At 43.3% G+C, this 19,185-nt stretch overlaps 1 protein-coding gene across 1 annotated transcript in view; it reads right to left on the bottom strand.

Annotated features, from left to right (window-relative positions):
* Nucleotides 1-893: 893 nt before the first annotated feature.
* ZNF609 (zinc finger protein 609) overlaps nt 894-19,185 on the bottom strand; it is a 182,885-nt gene continuing 164,593 nt past the window's right edge. The window contains exons 3-8 of the mRNA XM_007450707.1: nt 8,288-8,375; nt 5,225-7,565; nt 3,625-3,991; nt 1,907-2,082; nt 1,442-1,658; nt 894-967 (exon numbers count right to left, since the gene is read on the bottom strand). Coding sequence (XP_007450769.1) covers nt 894-967; nt 1,442-1,658; nt 1,907-2,082; nt 3,625-3,991; nt 5,225-7,565; nt 8,288-8,375 — 3,263 coding nt within the window. The remainder of the gene's footprint in view (nt 968-1,441; nt 1,659-1,906; nt 2,083-3,624; nt 3,992-5,224; nt 7,566-8,287; nt 8,376-19,185) is intronic.

Raw genomic sequence — 19,185 nt, 5'->3', positions numbered from 1 at the left:
TGGAAGACCTTGTTTTCACTACTGCAGAGAAAACAGCCCCCAATTTCTTTCCTGAGATTCTAATCCCTCCATGTGCTGCCAGTTCCCAGGGCCCAAACCACTGGGGAGATGCAGGGTCTGGTGATGGTGGTAATGATGGTGAAGAGGGGTATGGCTGCTGTGCTGTCTTCAGACCTTACCCAGTGCTCGGGGGTCCCTCCCTGGGGGGCTTGGTACTGCTCCGGCAGCTGACCAGAGGCTTGGGGAACAGACCAGTGACTTCTCTGGGCCGAGGCCCCGTTCCCCTGGTTGCTCCCCGTGCCTTCACCTCCACAGAGGCCACAACAGTCACTACTGTGGCCAAGAGAATAAATATTTTTGCTAAGTACCGGCTCTCCAGCTCCTGAGGAAGAGGGGGAGGGTCAGGGAGTCCGGGGGTCTGGTGGAGGCGAGATAACCAAGGGTCTGCCTTCAGTCATGGTGGGAACGGCAAACAGGATGATCAATACCATTTAACTGATGTCTAAATGGCACCTCCAGCACCTTGGGTGAGCCAGTCCGGGCCCGTGAAGCTGACTTTATCCGGGCACTTGGTGTTCTTTCTGCAAGGGAAACATGGACAGATAACCAGGCATTCAGCCGGCTGGTAAAAAGAACCACAGGGTGGTGCTCCAAGAAAATGAACTGCAGAGGAGGCCAGTCCTGGTCGCTAGGGAAGACGTGTTCCACAGCTCCTCTGAGGCAGATGGCTTCATGGGAGACTTATACAAGAGGCTTGCCCAGGGTTCCACCATTTCCAGCCCACAGCCCACAGAGCTATCCTTCACCGTGGCTCTGCAGGGATTCTGTGATCCAGGTATCACCTATCCCTGCTCTCTAGGTGTTGCCCCAAATTAAAAAGTTACTTACCATTCTCACCTCCGGGGGGGTGGGTAGAGTGAAGGAGTGGAGCCTTGCTGGCTGGCAACAATGGCTGTAGAAGAAAGCCCTGAGTGAGGAGGAGGATGTGTTAGTGTGGCACTCCCAGACCCTCCCCTTAAGCACTCTCCCTTTTTGCCAGCTGAGTGGGTATTGGGGAGAGCTTCCCCTTAAATTCCTAGCTCCACTGAGTTCTGGGGTGCTGACAGAAGAAAATCTGATACTTGGATAGATAGAGCGGCTCGGGATAGATAGGCTCTGTTTTTCAGTTGCTTGTTACTCTTTGGCTGTGGGAACACCTGCTCCTTATTCTTCTGAATATCAAAGCCAATTTTCCGGAGGAGTTTGAGAATCCCCAATCTCCAAGGGATGAAACAAATGTCATGATTTTATTGATTGTCTGCAGGAGGCTAGGACTATGGACAGATGAGACGCTCAAGGGAAAAAATGGAGGGGGGGGGCGGTTCTTGCCAGGGGCCCCCTACTGTGGGTGGTGCTACTGGGATGGAGTAGAAAGGATAGGAAGTGGGGAAGTGAGGCTTACCTGCTGCATAGGGTAAGTTGTACTGTGCTGGGAGCAATGAGTACCCCAAGTGGTGGTGGTGGTGGTGTGTGGACATCAGGCGCTGAGAAGGGGAGGTTCGGGGCCGGTCAACACTCCTTTCACCCCCGCCTGCTCCCCCGACGCTGCTACAGCTGCCACCACCCCCAACCGCCCCACAGCCTCCCCGATCTCTCTCCTGAGAAGTTTTATCACTTATCTGGAAAGGAAAGCAGACACAAAAGCTCTACTGTGAGACACATACATGAAAGCAAGATGCCCAGAGCCCACATTACGACTCCTTAAAGATGCAGGACACCTAAGAATCAAGGAGGTGCCTGGCAGAGCTACTGTCAAGTCAGCCAAACCACACTGTGGTTAGGACTTGAACTAGTCCATCTTCTCCCAGACCCTGGATCTGGCCTTATTTGTCTCTGACAACAGTCAGTGTCACTGCACTTCCCTCACCGTGGGAGACTTGCTCTTGTAATGACTGGCATGCTGCTGCAAGAGGTCCAGGGCTTTGGACTCTGAGCTGGATTTACAACTGACACTGGGGCTGGCTCGTGCCTTGTCAGCATCTTCACCCCCTGAGACCTTGCTGCCATACGGGGAGAAAGAGTAGCTGGAAGGCAGGTAGGAACCTGGGGAAGAGAAATAAAGCAGTCAAAGAAATGGGAGAGGGAGAAGAAACTCTGCTTCAGTGAGCCTGGTGAGGCTCAGGCTGAGATATTTTCTTCCACAGTGTCTTCGGGCTGAGACTCAGTGTGTACTTCCTTTACTGAGCTCTAGAGGCAAACAGCTAAGGGATATTAGGAACATGGCCCTCAGTTTCTGGGGAACCAACTTCCTTAGAGCCCCAGTCTCAGATTCTTCTTGGAGAGGTGATACAGTCATAGGATTTGAAAGATATTGGATATGGAGATGTCCTTGGGCTCAAATCCTTCCTCTACTTATCAGTTAGGTAACCCTGAACAAAATTAACAAATTAATTAGCTCAAATTAACCTTCTGAGCTTCAGTTTCTTAACCATCAAAATGAAGATACCAATACTTATTTCATAGGATGACAGAGAAGATTAAATAAGATAATGTACATAAATCACCTAGTCCAGTGCCTGGCACAGAGCAGGTACTCATCAAATAGAGCAACTGTTTTTATATAGAAGGATTGGGGTAACAGGAGAAAGGAATACTACAGGATGAGATAATTTCCTATCTCAGTTTGAAAAGCTTAAGTGTCCTATTTAGTATTTGCCTTATAATGTCAATATCAAGACTATTTCAGCTGCTCTCCTATAGGGAGGTGGGAGCTCCAAGAAGTGAAAGAAAGAGTCTTCCACCCCAGAAGCATCCCACATGGCTCTTCAGGCAACAGAGATCAGTGAGTAAAGTGAGCCTTTTCTTCTAACAAGTTAAAAAACACTTTAACTCCTAACTTGTGCCCTGCTCCCCAAGAACTCATGGATGGCAGTATAAAGAGTTTATCTTTCCCAGACTGAATCTTTCTAGCTGGACTTACCCCCAGTCTGACTTCAAACTGCTCTTCCCCTCACTGACTGCCTCCTGACCTTACAGCTAAACACAATTTTGCAAATGAATACATGCACTCTCCTGGGTTGAATTTTATTTGTTCCACGTTTCTCTCCTGCTACAATTAAGTTGTAAGCTCCTTGAGGGGATTGAGCTAGTCTTCGCTATTTCTTTTGTATTCCCCACAGTGCCTAGCACATTGCAAAATGTAGAGAGTATGTGGGTTTTTTTGTTTGTTTTTCTGGCCACGCCCCGAGGCATGTGGGATCTTAGTTCCCTGACCAAGGATTGAACCTGTACCGGCTGGGACCACCAGGGGAGTCCCTAGAGTGTGTGTTTAGAAAATCCCAGCTGAGGGAAGACAGCTCTGGTAGAGATGCGGTTTTGCCTTTAGTTATCCATAAAAATTGACTGTAGAGTCAACCCTCTAGCGGGTGCAAGGGAGGGAGAAGTGGTCCCACAGACTGTAAGTAGGGGTCATTCAAGGAGCTCAGGATTAGTGCCCACTTCACAGAAGGCCACCTTCAAATCAGAGCTGTCGTCTACCTGAGCCTCAGTAAGCCTTAGAGCTGAGCAAGAAAACTCTGGATTCGAAATCTGTGCCTCATTTACCTTCCCATTGAATGGAACAGCCGTTGGAATTCGGTGCCGTACCTGGGTAGTTCTGCATCATCACGGCAGGCATACCCCGGTAGCTGGGGTGGTTGGGGTCATAGGACTGGCTGTAGGAGTAGCCGTGCATGTAGGGGATGTAGGACTGGTGCTGGGTGAGGGGAGAGGACACAGGCACGTGGACACCTGGTCGGGGCTCCTTGCTCCCGAGGCGGGATTCCTCAGACGTGGGCAGCTTGCAGTCACTACTTGTGCTTTCCTTCCCGTCCTCCTTGGGTACAGAGTCCTTACTCCGACTCCTTTCCTCCTTCAGTTTGCGGTCCCGCTCCTCCTTCCACCGCTCATCCTCTGACTTGATGTCTGAGTACTTAGCAGGATAAACATATGTCCACATCCGGGGCTCTGCTTCCTACAACAATCACAGAATGAGCTCTGAGCGTTTTACAGATAGAGAGATTTCAAGCCCAATGTCCCTGTAGAAACACCAGAGCAGATAATACTAGACATCTGGGGCACAGCAGGATCTTGGCCTCTACTGACCTTTGTTTAAAATCACCTCTGGTCGCTCCTGCTTAAATGCCTGTCTCCTCCCCTCATGAAAGGAAATAAGATGTGGTGAAAGAAAGGGAAAATCCACCAGTGGGTCTTCTCTAGGCAAGAACAAGCATTCTGGGGAAAGGACTCCTTGACTAGAAGAAGCCGTTCCCTTTCCAAGGATATTTAGGTGGTTTCCCTTCTTCAGAGCAAACTCAGGGGCAGAGAGCTACAGGTGCTGCCCCGCTCAGAGGAGGGTGGTCTAACTGTGGCACAAAGAGGGAAGGGGAGACTTTCTAAGTCTGAGGAACAGAGCAAAATGTAAGACCAAGTTCTTAGTTCTAACTCTGCCTAGAAAACCTTTCTGAGAGTAACTCGGTGTGAGTTGTGTACTTCTGGCCTACTTTAAAAAATGGAGAGACCACCATTAACTCATTCCATAGGAACCACACAGTGGAAGAAACACTGGACTAGGAATCACTAGATACCTGGGTTCCAGTTCTGGCTCTGCCAGGTAAGTCTCAAGTAATTCCAGACAAATCAAGCTAACTTGCCTGGGCCTCTCTTGTCACATGCGAAAAACACCTTTTACTGGTGTAAAAAGTGCTTTTTAAAAAAAAATGTTAGGGCTTCCCTGGTGGCGCAGTGGTTAAGAATCCGCCTGCCAACACAGAGGACACAGGTTTGAGCCCTGGTCCGGGAAGATCCCACATGCCATGAAGCAACTAAGCCCGTGAGCCACAACTACTGAGCCTGCGCTCTACAGCCCACGTGCCACAACTATTGAAGCCCGCGCACCTAGAGCCCGTGCTCCGCAACAAGAGAAGCCACCGCAATGAGAAGCCCGCGCACTGCAACGAAGAGTAGACCCCGCTCGATGCAACTAGAGAAAGCCCGCGTGCAGCAACGAAGACCCAACGCAGCCAAAGATAAATAAGAAACAAACAAAAAAAGTTACAATGATTTACCAAAGTAAAGAATCCGTAAAATTATAGATTTATTCTGTTAATCTGTATTCTGTTGATTCCCTACCAAAGGACAGCCCTGATTTGTGAGGAAGACAGAAAAACTATCAAATGGTATTTCTATTTCCTTCCAGAACAGTTACCTGTCGGTACCAGAGTATTGGATCCACCTCTGCCTGTCGGCCACACTCGGCACCTGTCTTCGCCTCAGAGGCCTCCTTGCCTAGGTGGCTGGCCTCACTCAGCTTTACTTTAAGTCCTTCTGGGGCCTGGCTGGGGAGCTTGGAAGAGTCATCCAACTTGGGAATAATGACTGATTTGGCAGGGTCAGCCCCTTGCTCCTTGGCCTTCCCGGGTCCTGACTTCACCAGGTCTGTCAGGCTGGGGGCCTTGGTGAGACTTGGTGGAACTGACGGCTTTTGCTTCCATTCTTCCTTGAGTGCTGCCTCCCGCTCCTTCAGGCCCATCTCTGCCTTCTTATCCAGTCCCCGCTGCTGCTGCTCCAAGCTCTGTCGTTTCTGCTGTTCTTCATACTGCTGCCGGTAGGCTGTGTTAGTGCTCAGGAGGTGGGTGTGGTAGCTCTGGTCGCTGTAGCCATAGGGGGGCACATAGGCATACTGGTTGTAGTACAGGGACTGCATGTACATGTTGGGACGTTGCTGGATGACGGAGGGCTGCTGACTGGAACTGCTCAGCTCTGGTTTCTTTTCCTCACAGGCATCGTTCTTCACTTTTCCCTCTATGCTCTCAGGCTCCTCATCCTTTTTTGTCTTCAGGGCCTGGCTCTCCACTCCTGCCTGGCTGCTGGGGTTCAGAGCCCCTGGGCTGGATTGTGTGTAACTTGGAGAGTAGTAACTCTCAAAGCCTTGGTAATATGGTGAGTCTTTGCTCTGTGGCTGAGGGGGGAAAAGGGTTTTCTTGGCCCCGTCCTTAACCAACTGTTCAGGGTCCTTTGATTTGACGCTTTCCACTTTGCCCTCCCCATCCTCCCCCGCATCAGAGATGTCGGAGTATGCAGGGCTGTTGGTTTTGACTGAGCTGGCTTCAGCCCCATTCTGGGTCACTACATGTAAGGGGGTCATGGGCTGGGTAGGGGTAGTGCTATCTAGGCGGCTACAGCCTCCAATTGAAGGGCTGGGAGCATTGTCCGTGAAGCTGTAGATCTTGTCAGCTTCCGCCTTGATGCTAGCCAGTCGGCTCTGGTGGGGGTCTGAGGAGCCATTTAGGAGGACCTCCATCTTCGTCCCATCTCCTGATGATTCCCTAAACGGGCTTTTGCCTTCTTCTGCTCGACACACCTTCCCAGGGGTCAGAGGACTTTCAAGTTCCTTTGAGGATTCCTTCTTTTTTTTGTCTTTCTTTTTCTTGTCCTTGGCTGGAGTCAAGGCAGGGTTGACTGTGAAAGGTTCTCCCATCACAGTGGGCTTGGGCTGAATGGGCTTCAGCTGGGGGCTGTTGGGCATGGCCTGGACCACTGTGGTGGTCAAGCCTGAGGAGGAGCCTGGGCTTGCTGCTGTGAAGGTGGCTGTCTGGAAGGTGTAAATCTGCTGTGGGGGGATGGCAGGGGCAATGGGCCGGGCTGACTTTAAACTTTTGGAAGGAATCTTTTCAGGTTTCAAACTAGAGGGCTTTTTACATTTTTCTTTTTCCATACACTTCCTTTCCAAAGAATCAAAGGCGTCGTTGCTTGTTTCATCCATTACTGAGGGTCCATCATCAGAACCATCATTGGATAAGGCCCCGAGATCTGTGTCCCCTTCCCCACTCAACTTTTTCTTACAGAGGCCTTTTGTGCTGAATTTGCTTGAAGGAGAAGGGCTATGGGGCTCTATGAGCCGAACTTTGGGGGTAGCGGAGCGGGCAGGGGACAAGGAACCTTTTTGTGAGACAGATGCACCATTGCAGCTCCCGAGGTCTGCATGTAGGGTGGGCTCCTCTCCGTACTCACTGTCTCCATCTGCTTCTGGCTTGCTGTCATCATCTGTATGGGCATGAGCTTGGTGGTACTTAAGTCCATTGATGTGCTTGTACTTTTTGTTGCAGTTTGGGTGGGGACAGTCAATCAGGACTGGGGAAGGACAATTTCTGTCTAGAACAGTGGGTTCCACTTTGGTCCCAGGGAGGGGGCCAGTGGCTGAGCCCATGGAATTAGTACGGACACGCTTGCTCCCTTTGGAGTCCTCTGAACTAGAATTCAGCTCCATGTCTGAAAGGGGTTTGTTTTTCCGCTTAGTAGCTGAGGAAGGGCTGGCCTTGACATCCTCGGAGGTGCTGCTGGCAGCTGGGCGATGTTCCGAAGAATTCTGGCTGCCCCGGCGGCCTTTGCTATTGGCTCCTGCTCGGGTTTTGCTGCTACTGCTGGTCCCTTTGCTGTCAGAGGCTGTGGCTGTCTCATTGACAGGTGTGTTACTGTTGGGACGCATGCGTTTGCCTCTACCCCGACCATTGCGCATTTCCAAGTCACTGGTGGGAGAGTCACAGAACCTTGGCAAATGACAAACACAACAGGATATTATTAAGGAAAAAAAGCTATCTTCAAACCAGTTTAGCTGCAGCCTCCAGAAGAACTGTCCATATGGTAACTATCATTTTCAGTGAATATGGTTTGTTAAAGGAACTTCTGAAAGCATGGTAACTGCATTAACTGGTGAGCTCCTAGAATGTTATCTGCATACTAACTATAAATGATTCCCCAAGATTTGGGTTCCCCTAACCCTGACAAACTGGAAATTAATATTAGGAACAAGCCGTAAAGTGCTATTCACTGAAATATCAGTCTTACGGCCAACTGCAACTTGAAAAGGTCCTTGTGAAACCCAGACTGTCTAGTGGAGTTTATGAAACTGAAAATGTTTTCGAGTTTAAACTTCTGAGAGATAGCTACTATCAAAAAACATCATCAGTGAATGCTTATTCACCTGTAGTCAGATTCTGGCCTTGGTCTCAAGGTGACTGTAGGTAGAAGCCAGAATTCAGTCATTCCGGATAAAGGCTTAAATAGGATCTTCTCACCATTCCTACCCATTGATTTATTCTTCTTGAATGCCAGATGAATATAATGCCTTCCCTTGTTTCTATAACATAACTGTCCTTTAAAAGCTGGGTGTCTTTTAAAAGCTGTCCAACTCTAACAGGATAAAGGTATAAGGGATCACTGATGAGGGTGGTTCAGATTAACATAAACTAAAAAGCTGTAGAGTGCTTACCTGGGGGGTGCCCAGTCATGTCGTGTGCAGTCAAGAAGTGTACCTACGTAAGTCTTGTTCCTCCACGTTACATTCACCACCAACATCCCTGGAAGACAAGAAGACTCACATCTAGACAAGAGAAATACTGTTGGCCACTGAGAAGAGTATTTTCCATCTGAGTAGCATTCTGGCTCCTGTAGGAGGGTTTAGGGGGTGCTCTAGGTCCCAGTGGGCCTAACATCATTAGGCTGGAATAGTTCCACGGGAACTGCCTACAACACTACCAGGGCCCCTTAGGATGGGCAATGGTTGCAAAGATTCCATGGTCCAGTTAAGGCACATTTTCCTAACTTTTAAAAAATTATGCAGTATTTCAAATACACTAAAAAAATACAAAGGATAACTAAACAAAAACTCATGTACCCACCACCCAGCTCAATGGATTTATAAAATTTTGTGCTATACTTGCAACAGATTTATTTTTTAAAGAATAAAACATCATAGTTGAAAACCACTGTTTACTATATTTTCAAACTTGCCATTGCTAGGATCATGCTGGGTATATAACTTACTGTTCTCACTTAACATTACAAATTTGAGATTTATCAATGTTGACGTGAAGAGCTTAACCCATTTATTTTAATGGTGCTCAAGTATGTCACTGCATGATTTGACCACAATTTATACATACTGTTGATGGAAATTTAGATGTTTCTTGCACATTTTCACTCTTAAATGACATCACAATGAACATTCCTGACATGTTCATTTTATTTAAAAATGGTTTTGAATAGATACCATAGTCACACTCCAAAATTTAAAAGGTAGCAAAAAAAAAAAAAAAAATGCAGACAAACCCCAACATGAAATGAAGTGTCCCTCCTGTCACTGTTCTTCAGCTTTGCAGGTCCCACACTCAGAAACACCCATGGATATCCATGTACTCCTCCAGAGGTATTTTATATATTTCTAAGCACATATGTTTATACATTCTTCCTCAAATGGTAGCAATGTACACCGATGTTCTGCACATTTTCCACATAACCGTATATTTTGGATCATATTCCACGTGAGTAAACATAGAACTACTTCAGTCTTTTCAATGCTGCATATGACTGATTTCAAACCATATACCAACATTTATTTATCCAGTCCCCTGTTGATGAACATTTAGGTTGCTGCATTCTTCTGCTGTTACAAATAACGCTGAATAAATAACCTAGTACAAATGTCTTATCTTACATATCACAGAATATGTCTGTAAGATAAATTCCTATAAGTAAAACTGCTAATCACAGAGCATTTGTATTTGGATTTTTCATAAATACTGTCAATTTGCCCTCAGAGAGGCTATACTAATTTATAAACCCACCAATAGTTCATGAGAACACCTGTTGTCCCTTCCCTGTGGCAACACAGTATTCTCAAACTTTCTGGTTTTGCCAATCTGATTGGAGAAAAATGGTGTTTTATGTAGTTTTAATGTCATGTTTCTTATTATGAGTTTGTATAGCATTTCATTACAAGATACCATTATGAGACATTTGTATTTACCTTCTAATGAACTGTCTGTTCATATCCTTTGCTCATTTTTCTACTGAATTATAGTCTTTTTCTTATTTGTAACTGTTTATATACCACAGCAAGCCTTTTGACTGTACTACAAATCAGATATTTCCCCCAGTTTGTCATTTGCCAATGGTGGTTAATGCTATGCAGAAATCACTTACTTTTAGGTTGTTACATTTATCAATCTTTTATGGCTTCAGAATTTTTATCATATTTCAAAAGGCTTTCCCCATTCCATCACTTTATTAATGGTTTTTTTCTTATGGTTTCTTCTAGTATTTTTATGGTTTGATTTTTTATATTTTAATCTTTGATCCACCTGGAATTTAATATGGCATAAAATGTCTGACATGGACTTTTTTTTTTTTCTTGGCTGCGCCGCACAGCTTGTGGGATCTTAATTCCCCGACTAGGGACTGAATCTGGCCCTAGGCAGTGACAACATGGAGTCCTAACCACTGGAACTCCAGGGAATTCCCTGACATGGACTTTCTGGGTTTTTTTTTTGCCTTAATTCTAAATTATTTTTGTTTAGTTTTACACTGAATGAAGTCAAATATATTAAGCTTTTCATTTCCTTTATTTTATTTATTTATTTATTTTTGCGGTACGCGGGCCTCTTACTGTTGTGGCCTCTCCTGTTGCGGAGCACAGGCTCCGGACGCGCAGGCTCAGTGGCCATGGCTCACAGGCCCAGCCGCTCCACGGCATGTGGGATCTTCCCGGACCGGGGCACGAACCCGTGTCCCCTGCATCGGCAGGCGGACTCTCTACCACTGCGCCACCAGGGAAGCCCAGCTTTTCCTTTATTGTTTGTGCTTTTTATGTCTAATCACAAGGTCATAAACATTCTACCATGAAATATTTTATAGGTATCTTTAACAAGCTAAGAATTTTTTTACATTTTTAGTGGTAGAAAAAAAGGAAAAGGAGAATAATATTTTGTCGTGAAATTATATGAAATTCAAATACTGCTCAGAAATAAATTTTATTGGAATATAGCCACATTTATTCATTTGCCCATTGCCTATGCCCGATTTCACGCCTCAAGGCAGACAGAGTTGAGTATGTGTAATAAGGGCTATATGGCCCTCAAAGCCTAAAATATTTACTATTTGGCCCTTTACAGAAAAGGTTCACCAACCCCTGTTTTAGATCTTTTTTCTAATATAAGCATTTAAGGTATAAATTTCGCTCATAGCCCACTTTAGTTACAGTCCACAAGTTTTGATATGTTTTCATTATCATTCAGGTCAAAACATTTAGTTTCCCTGGCTTTTTTTTTTTTTTCTTTGATTTTGGATTTATTTAGAAGAGTGTTGTCAAATTTTCAAATACCTGGGAATTTTCCAACTATCTTTTTGTTTCTGATTTCTAATATAATTCTATTGTGATTAGAAAACATACTATATATGATTTCAATTCTTTTAAATTTATTGCAAATTAATTTATGGTATAAAATACGGTCTGTCTTGAAGAACATCCCATGTGCACCTGAAAAGAATATTTCAAAATGTATACTCTGCAGTTGTTGGGTAGCCTATAAATGATAGATCAAGTTGATTGATAATGTTTTTCAAATCTTCTATATCCTTATTAATTTTCTATCTTCTTATCAATTATACTTGCCACTTGTTCTTGCTTACTGGAACTCCTATTTGGACCTTCTAGACTAATCCTCTTATCTTTCTAGCCTATTTCCCATTTCTTTGTCTTCTGGTTGTATATTATAAGGGATTTCCTTCATCTTCTAGGCTACATACTGAAATTTTCATTTTTACCATTTTTAATTTAAAAAAAAGTATCCTTGTTTCATGGGATACAGTATTTTATCTCTCTGAAGATATTTCATTATATATTTTTTTCTCTCAATAGTCTTTTGCTCTCTCAGTAGTTTTTTCCCTCTAACTCCTTTTTTTCTGTTTGTTTTGTCCTACGTTCTCTTGCTTTTCAGGTTTTCCTCAAAAAGTTTGGTGATCTTCGTTCGGATCTTGTTCATATTTAAATGAAAGGTAATAAAAATTGGACTGGAAGCACTATGTGTGGGCCTTTTCCATTAAGCCATGAATACTGGTAGAGATTTTTCCTCCTTTCCAGGACTTGTCAGATTCCTCCAGAGAAGAACTCTTTAATTTCTTACCTGCCTGCCAGTTTCTCTGTTATATGGATTTTCACTTGGTCCTTGATACAGCACCCTGCCTTCCTCTATGCCCAGCGTCCCTGCTCTGGTTGAAACTCTCCAAAGAGTGAACATCAGTTTTCTGTAATGGCAGAGGGGCTGTGTAGGATGGGGATAATAATGCACAGCCTTTGCTTCTTCTCTAGACCTTCAGCCAGTCTTCTGTTTTCAGCTTCACCCCATATTCCCTGTGTTCAAAGGTACAAGTATTTCCAATTTCTGAATATTTCTAGAAATCTGTGGTGCAAACTCCTTATTCTTGGCTCTCCTTCCTCCCAACCTCAGGTAAACAAAGAAACAAACAAGCTTCTGTTTTTTCAGGTCTCTTAAATCAGCATTGTGCATCTGCTTTCTAGTGTCCCAAGTTTTACTGATTTATACCTGTCTTCTTTACCTTGTGAGTTTATATCTTAAAAACAAAATCCCTTTACTGACATTTGAATGGGTTTTAGGGGGAAGGTAGGAGGTAAACATGTACTTTCAATCTACCATATTTAACCAGAATACTGAATTTACTCTTTTTAAAAAAGTTTATTTATTTATTTTTGGCTGTGTTGGGTCTTCATTGCATGAGGGCTTTCTGCAGTTGCGATGAGCGGGGGCTGCTCTTTGTTGTGGGCTTCTCATTGCGGTGGCTTCTCTTATTGCGGACCACGGGCTCTAGGTGTGCGGGCTTCAGTAGTTGTGGTGTGCGGGCTCAGTAGTTGTGGCTCGTGGGCTCTAGAGCACAGGCTCAGTAGTTGTGGTGCACAGGCTTAGTTGCTCCGCGGCATGTGGGATCTTCCTGGACCAGAGGTGGAACCCGTGTCCCCTGCATTGCCAAGTGGATTCTTAACCACTGTGCCACCAGGGAAGTCTCCCTGAATTTACTTTTATTTATCTGTTTGGTATACAGTACTTGGAGTGTACAACCTACCTAGTTAAGTTTCTAATTAGAATTTCTCTAATTCAGGAAAGTCATTACCTATTATATATTAATTTACTGTCTTTCTGCCATTCTTTCATTTTTATTTCTAGGAATCACGTTGATCTCTCATATATTTTTTCTTTGTGCTTGATTCTTCCAATTTATAATCTTTTCTTTGACTACATGTAGCCTAGAATTTATCCAATATATTGAGGTTTTTAAAAAATTTCAATGACTATAGTATATAATTGTATTTAAATGACTTTTTCTCATTTCCAAAATTGTAAACTGGTTAATTTTTCATATCTACATGACATTATTTAATTACTGGCTGTTTGGTTCAGTTTTATTTTTTTCATAGTTTTATTTTTAATAGAGTTTATTATTCTGTTTCTCTTTAAGATTTCTAAACATACTTATTACAGTCTTTGTACCATATGTTAATTTCATTAGGTGTGCATTCAATTCCTGATGGTTAAATTTTTAAAACTAATTAAAAATTTTTGAGATAATTATAGATTCACATACAGTTGTAAGAAATAATAAAGATCTCACATGCCCTTTAATGGTAACAGTTTGCAACAAAACTATAGTATAATATCCCAACTGAGATTCTGCCATTGATATAATGAAGATACAAAATATTTCCATCAACACAAGGGTACCTCATGTTGTCCTTTTCTAGCTACACTCATTTCCCTCCCATCCCCACCCCTCCTCAATTCCTGGCAACTAGTAATCTGTTTCTCATTTCTATAATTTTGTCATTTCAAAAAAATTATATAAATGGAATCATACAGTATATAACCTTCTGGGACTGTTTTTTTTTTTCTACCGGCATATAGTTCTCTGGAGATTTATCCAGGTTGTTGTATGTATCAATAATTTAGTCCTGGGCTTCCCTGGTGGCATGGTGGTTGAGAGCCCGCCTGCCAATGCAGGGGACACAGGTTCGTGCCCCGGTCCGGGAGGATCCCACATGCCGCGGAGCGGCTGGGCCCGTGAGCCATGGCCGCTGAGCCTGGGCGTCTGGAGCCTGTGCTCTACAACGGGACAGGCCACAACAGTGAGAGGCCCGCGTACCGCAAAAAAAAAAAAAAAGTTTAGGCCTTTTTATTGGTGGTTTGGTATGGAGATACCATAGTTTGTCCTACCACTCACCTGCTGAAGGACATCTGGGTTGTTTACAGTTTTTGGCTATTATGAATAAGCTGCTATACACATTTGTGTACAGGTTTTTGTGTGAACTTAAGTTTTTTTGTTTTTTAAAAATAAGATTTGTTTATTTATTTATTGGTTTTGTTTTGGCTGTGCTGCACAGCATGGCATGTGGGATCTTAGTTCCCTGATCAGGGATCAAACCTCCAACCCCTGCAGTGGAAGCACGAAGTCTTCACCAGTGGACCACCAAGGAGGTCCCCTGAACTTAAGTTTTTCATCTCTCCCAAATAAATACCCAAGAATGCATTAAAAAAAAAAAAAAAAGAATGCATTTACTGGGTCATATTGTAGTTGCATTTAGTTTTGTTTTTTTAACTTTAAAAAAAAATTATTTATTTTTGGCTGTGCTGGGTCTTTGTTGCTGCACGTGGGCTTTCTCTAGTTGTAGTGAGTGGGGGCTAGTCTTCGTTGCGGTGAGCGGGCTTCTCTTGTTGCGGAGCACCAGCTCTAGGTGTGTGGGCTCAATAATTGTGGCTCATGGGCTTAGTTGCTCCGCTGCAATATGGGATCTTCCCAGACCACGGATCAAACCCGTGTCCCCTGCATTGGCAGGCAGATTCTTAACCACTGCACCACCAGGGAAGTCCTATTTTTAATCTTAGCCATTCTAATAGTTGTATAGTAATATCTCATATTGTGATTTTTAATTTGCGTTTCCCTCATGCTAATGATGTTAAACATCTTTTTCATGTGCTTATCTGCCATCTGTATATCCTCTTTGGTGAAATATCTGTTCATATTTTAGCTCATTTTCTGACTGGATTGTTTTCTACTGTTGAGTTTTTGAGAGCTCTTTATGTATTCAGATACTAGTCCTCTGTTGGATATTTCTATATCTGATATATATATATATATATATATATAATGTAAAGGTTTTTTAGTTGTATTTAGTGGGAGAAATCAGGAAAGGTATGTCTACTCCATCTTCCTGAAAATGGAAGTCCTGGTTAATTTTTAGTGGTTATCTTTCTTAGCATTAGATTTCTATTATATATAATTTTGGTTTGCAGTCTCTTTTTTGAATGAGACGTTTTTTGTTACTAATTTCCCCCCTTCTCTTGTTTAATAGTTTTGCAATTTCTTCCATCTGGCCCCCTAAGGACCTAGTCTGAAGAGGTATTCTAATGGCCTGAGCCATTAGAAGATATTTAAGATATCACAGTTCTAATCATTGAACCAGCAGGCAGCTTCTTCACAACTCCTTAGGCTTCCCTCCTCCTCCACTCAATTAACTTTTTTTCTTTTTTAAGTAACAAATTCTTTATCAAGGGCAATTTTTTTTAAAGCTCCAACAACAGGTAGGTTCTATTATAATCAAACCTAATACAGTAGATTGATTTCATTAGTTGCTCCAATTCTTCACCTTTGTCTGAATCTACACAATTTGCCATGCAACTAACTTGCCACTTGTCACTCTGTTGTGAAGCCCTATACCTATATACCCTGTAAAAAAAAATCTGCTTTATAGTTATAATTTATATACAATAACATCCATTCATTTTAAAATATATAATTTGATGTGTGATTAATATTTACAGTTGTATAATTACTACCACAATCAATTTATAGAACATTTCCATTAGTCAAAAAGTACTCAGCCCTTGTGCAATCAATCTCATTTCACCATCCCCAGCCCCAGAAAATGACTAATCTGGTTTATATTCCTATAGCTTTGCCTTTTCTAGAATTTCATATACAATGAATCAGACAGCTTGTAGTCTTCCACATCTGGCTTCTTTCACTTAACATAATGCTTTTGGGATTCACCATGTTGTTGCACGTATCAGTAAGTAGTTCATTTCTTTTTGTTGCTAAGTTCAATTAACTTTTTTAAAGTCTCCTTCCATGAGACTGGTTGTGGGGGTGACATCCTAACTCCCCTGGCCTCAAGTTCTCTCTATTTATGAACTATCTCTATAGATATTTTCAGTACCAGGAACTCATCTCTCAGGCACCGTTCTCTGGTCCCATACCTGGAGGCCAGCAGGCCCACAGTTTCAGCCTCACTCAGTGACTTGCATCTCTTCTGTTTTTGGTCCATGGATAAGATTATTTTGTTTGTGAGGCCAAACATGTTCTCTGATTTTCACTTTATATATTTTACTTCTTGCTATGTGTTCAGAACAAAAGGGATGTGTCGAAAGTTTGAATACAGTAATTCAATGTGCCCAAAGGCACATTTTCTATGTAATGTATCGAGAGAATAAGACTCTAGAATTTGGACTTCCCTGGTGGCGCCGTGGTTAAGAATCTGCCTGCCAATGCAGGGGACAAGGGTTCGAGCCCTGGTCTGGGTGGATCCCACATGCCGCAGAGCAACTAGGCCTCTGTGCCACAACTGCTGAGCCTGCACTCTAGAGCCTGCGAGCCAAAACTACTGAAGCCTGCGCACCTACAGCCCATGCTCCGCAATAAGAGAAGCCACTGCAATGAGAAACCCATGAACCACAATGAAGAGTGGCCCCTTCTTGCCACAATTGGAGAAAGCCCGTGTGCAGCAACGAAGACCCAACACAGCCACCATATGAAAAAAAAAAAAAAAAAAAGGAAAAGAACTGAGCAGAAAAGAAAAAAAAAAACAACTTAAAAGGCTCCAGGGCTTCCCTGGTGGCGCAGCGGTTGAGAGTCCGCCTGCCGATGCAGGGGACACGAGTTCGTGCCCCAGTCCGGGAAGATCCCACATGCCGCGGAGTTGCTAGGCCTGTGAGCCATGGCTGCTGAGCCTGCACGTCCTGAGCCTGTGCTCTGCAATGGGAGAGGCCACAACAGTGAGAGGCCCGCATACCACAAAAAAAAAAAAAAAAAAAAAAAAAAAAAGCCTCCAGAATTAGTCTTTTGTTTGTCTTTGGTCATAGACTAATAAAATACTATTTGATTAAGCACTCCCAGGGCCTATCTGTAATAACTCACCTATATTCTTCTTTGATGTAGAATGCTGTCTAAAGATCACTGAACCTGCAGTCAGAAAACCTTAGTCCAAATCCTTGCTCTGGGACTTCTCTGGTGGCCCAGTGGTTAAGACTCAGCGTTCGCAACGCAGGGGGCCCAGGTTCGATCCCTGGTCAGGGAACTGGATCCCGCATGCCACAAACTAAGAGCCTGCATGCCACAACTAAGACCCAATGCAGCCAAAAATAAATAAATAAATACATTTAAAAAAAAAAAGCTACTTTGTAAATAAGGGAATGGAAGCCCAGAAAGGTTAAGTAATTCACTCATTACTCATTATTGATGAGTGGTCAGATCTTCAAGGCATTACACAGCTATCTCTTAATGGGTTCTGATTCTTTTTACACAACTTCCTTAATATGTCCCTTTATCTTCATCTTAGATAAAAGATACATAAAGGACTGTAGGGAGGCATCCAGGGGGGAATAGGGCAGGATTCCTATCCCTTTCTAGAGCCCTGGCATCTTAAGGGAAATGACAAACCTCCTAAGAAAGCAATTGGGCTAAATTCTTTCTGGCTGTTAGCAAAGTGAATTCATATGGATGTCTCCTCCCAGTGATGGGCTGCTCTGATTACTGTATAACCAATTTGAATAGGAACAGGGTACATTTATTTCTAGACAATGTAAGATTTAGAAGTAGGCACCTCATTTACAAGGGCAGATGAGCATAGCTGTATATAGACAGCAGGTATACAATTAGAAGAGGAATGTTATTCCTACTCTTGAAACAGCTGGGTAGGAACACGTGTTTATAAATCTGTCTCCCTCCTCTGGTATAATCTGCAAATGTTAACAATAATGAAGGAGCTGAAAAGATGACAGGTCAGAGTGCTGGAAATGGGAGAGGGGAAGAGGAAAAATTCTAATACGGAAAAACAAAATGGAGGCTTGTTTAAATGTCAAAGCAAACAGTTTTCTGAAGTATAACTCTCTTCCTACAAGGTTCTGAGTTGAGACAGCTGGGAGATTAAGAAGACAGGAAGGAAAAAGCAGAAAATAACACTTAACAGACCTAGTTTCTCTATTAAGGGCTAGCTTTAAGGCAGCAAGGAGGCTGAAGAGAAAGAGAAAAGTTAGTTTTCATTTTATAAAGCTTTCTATTTTGAGTAAGTGTTCACAAAATAAGGAAAGGGTTGGCATGTTTGAAGATAATAAAAATAATAATTTGCTAAAAGTAGTAGTAAAAGTAGTGCTTTGTGTTTCTCTAGGTGGTTATTTTCATATTTACCACAGACATAATCTCATTAAACATTACTAAATCACAGACATAATCTCATTAAACATTACTAAATTTTAGAGTGCTGAGTTAAATATTCTCCCTTCTTAAAGGCGATCAACACCAGAACATGGTAAAGGGTAATGACTTGGGTATGAGGCAGCAATCAGGTTCCCCCAGGTAACAGGAGGAGTGCAGTGTTAAGACAAAACCCAATCCCAGAGCAGCACTGCTTTGTTGCAAGGACAATTCAAAACAGTTGTGCAGGGACTTCCCTGGTGGTCCAGTGGTAAGAATCTGCCTTCCAATGCAGGGGACGCGGGTTTGACCCCTGGGTGGGGAACTAAGATCCCACATGCAGTGGGGCAGCTAAGCCCATGCACCACAACTATTGAGCCCACGAGCTCTAGAGCCCGTGGGCCACAACTAAGAGAGCCCGCGTGCCGCAACTACTGAGCCCATGCACTCTGCTGCCACAATGAGAAGCCCACGTGCTGCAACGAAGAACCTGCGTACCCGTATATGTGGAACCTAGAAAATGGTACAGATGAACCGGTTTGCAGAGGAGAAATTGAGACACAGAAGTAGAGAACAAACGTATGGACACCAAGGCGGGAAAGCGGCTGGGGGTGGGGGTGGGATGAATTGGGCGATTGGGACTGACACGTATACACTGATGTGTATAAAATGGATGGCTAATAAGAAAATAAATAAATAAATAAACATTAAAAAAAATAAAAAAGAACCTGCGTGCCGTGACTAAGACCCGATGCAGCCAAATAAATAAATATTGAAAAAAAAAAAAACACTCATGCAGTCAAGACTGATACAAGCACAATAGTGGGAAAAGTAAATTTTACCTCCAGAGCCCTC

The sequence above is a fragment of the Lipotes vexillifer genome, unplaced genomic scaffold (assembly GCF_000442215.2).
Source record: "Lipotes vexillifer unplaced genomic scaffold, Lipotes_vexillifer_v1.1 scaffold1019, whole genome shotgun sequence".
In the NCBI taxonomy this organism is placed as follows: Eukaryota; Metazoa; Chordata; class Mammalia; order Artiodactyla; family Lipotidae; genus Lipotes; species Lipotes vexillifer.
The sequence above is the reverse complement of the archived record's forward strand: the minus strand, read 5'-3'. Positions and strand labels throughout refer to the sequence as shown.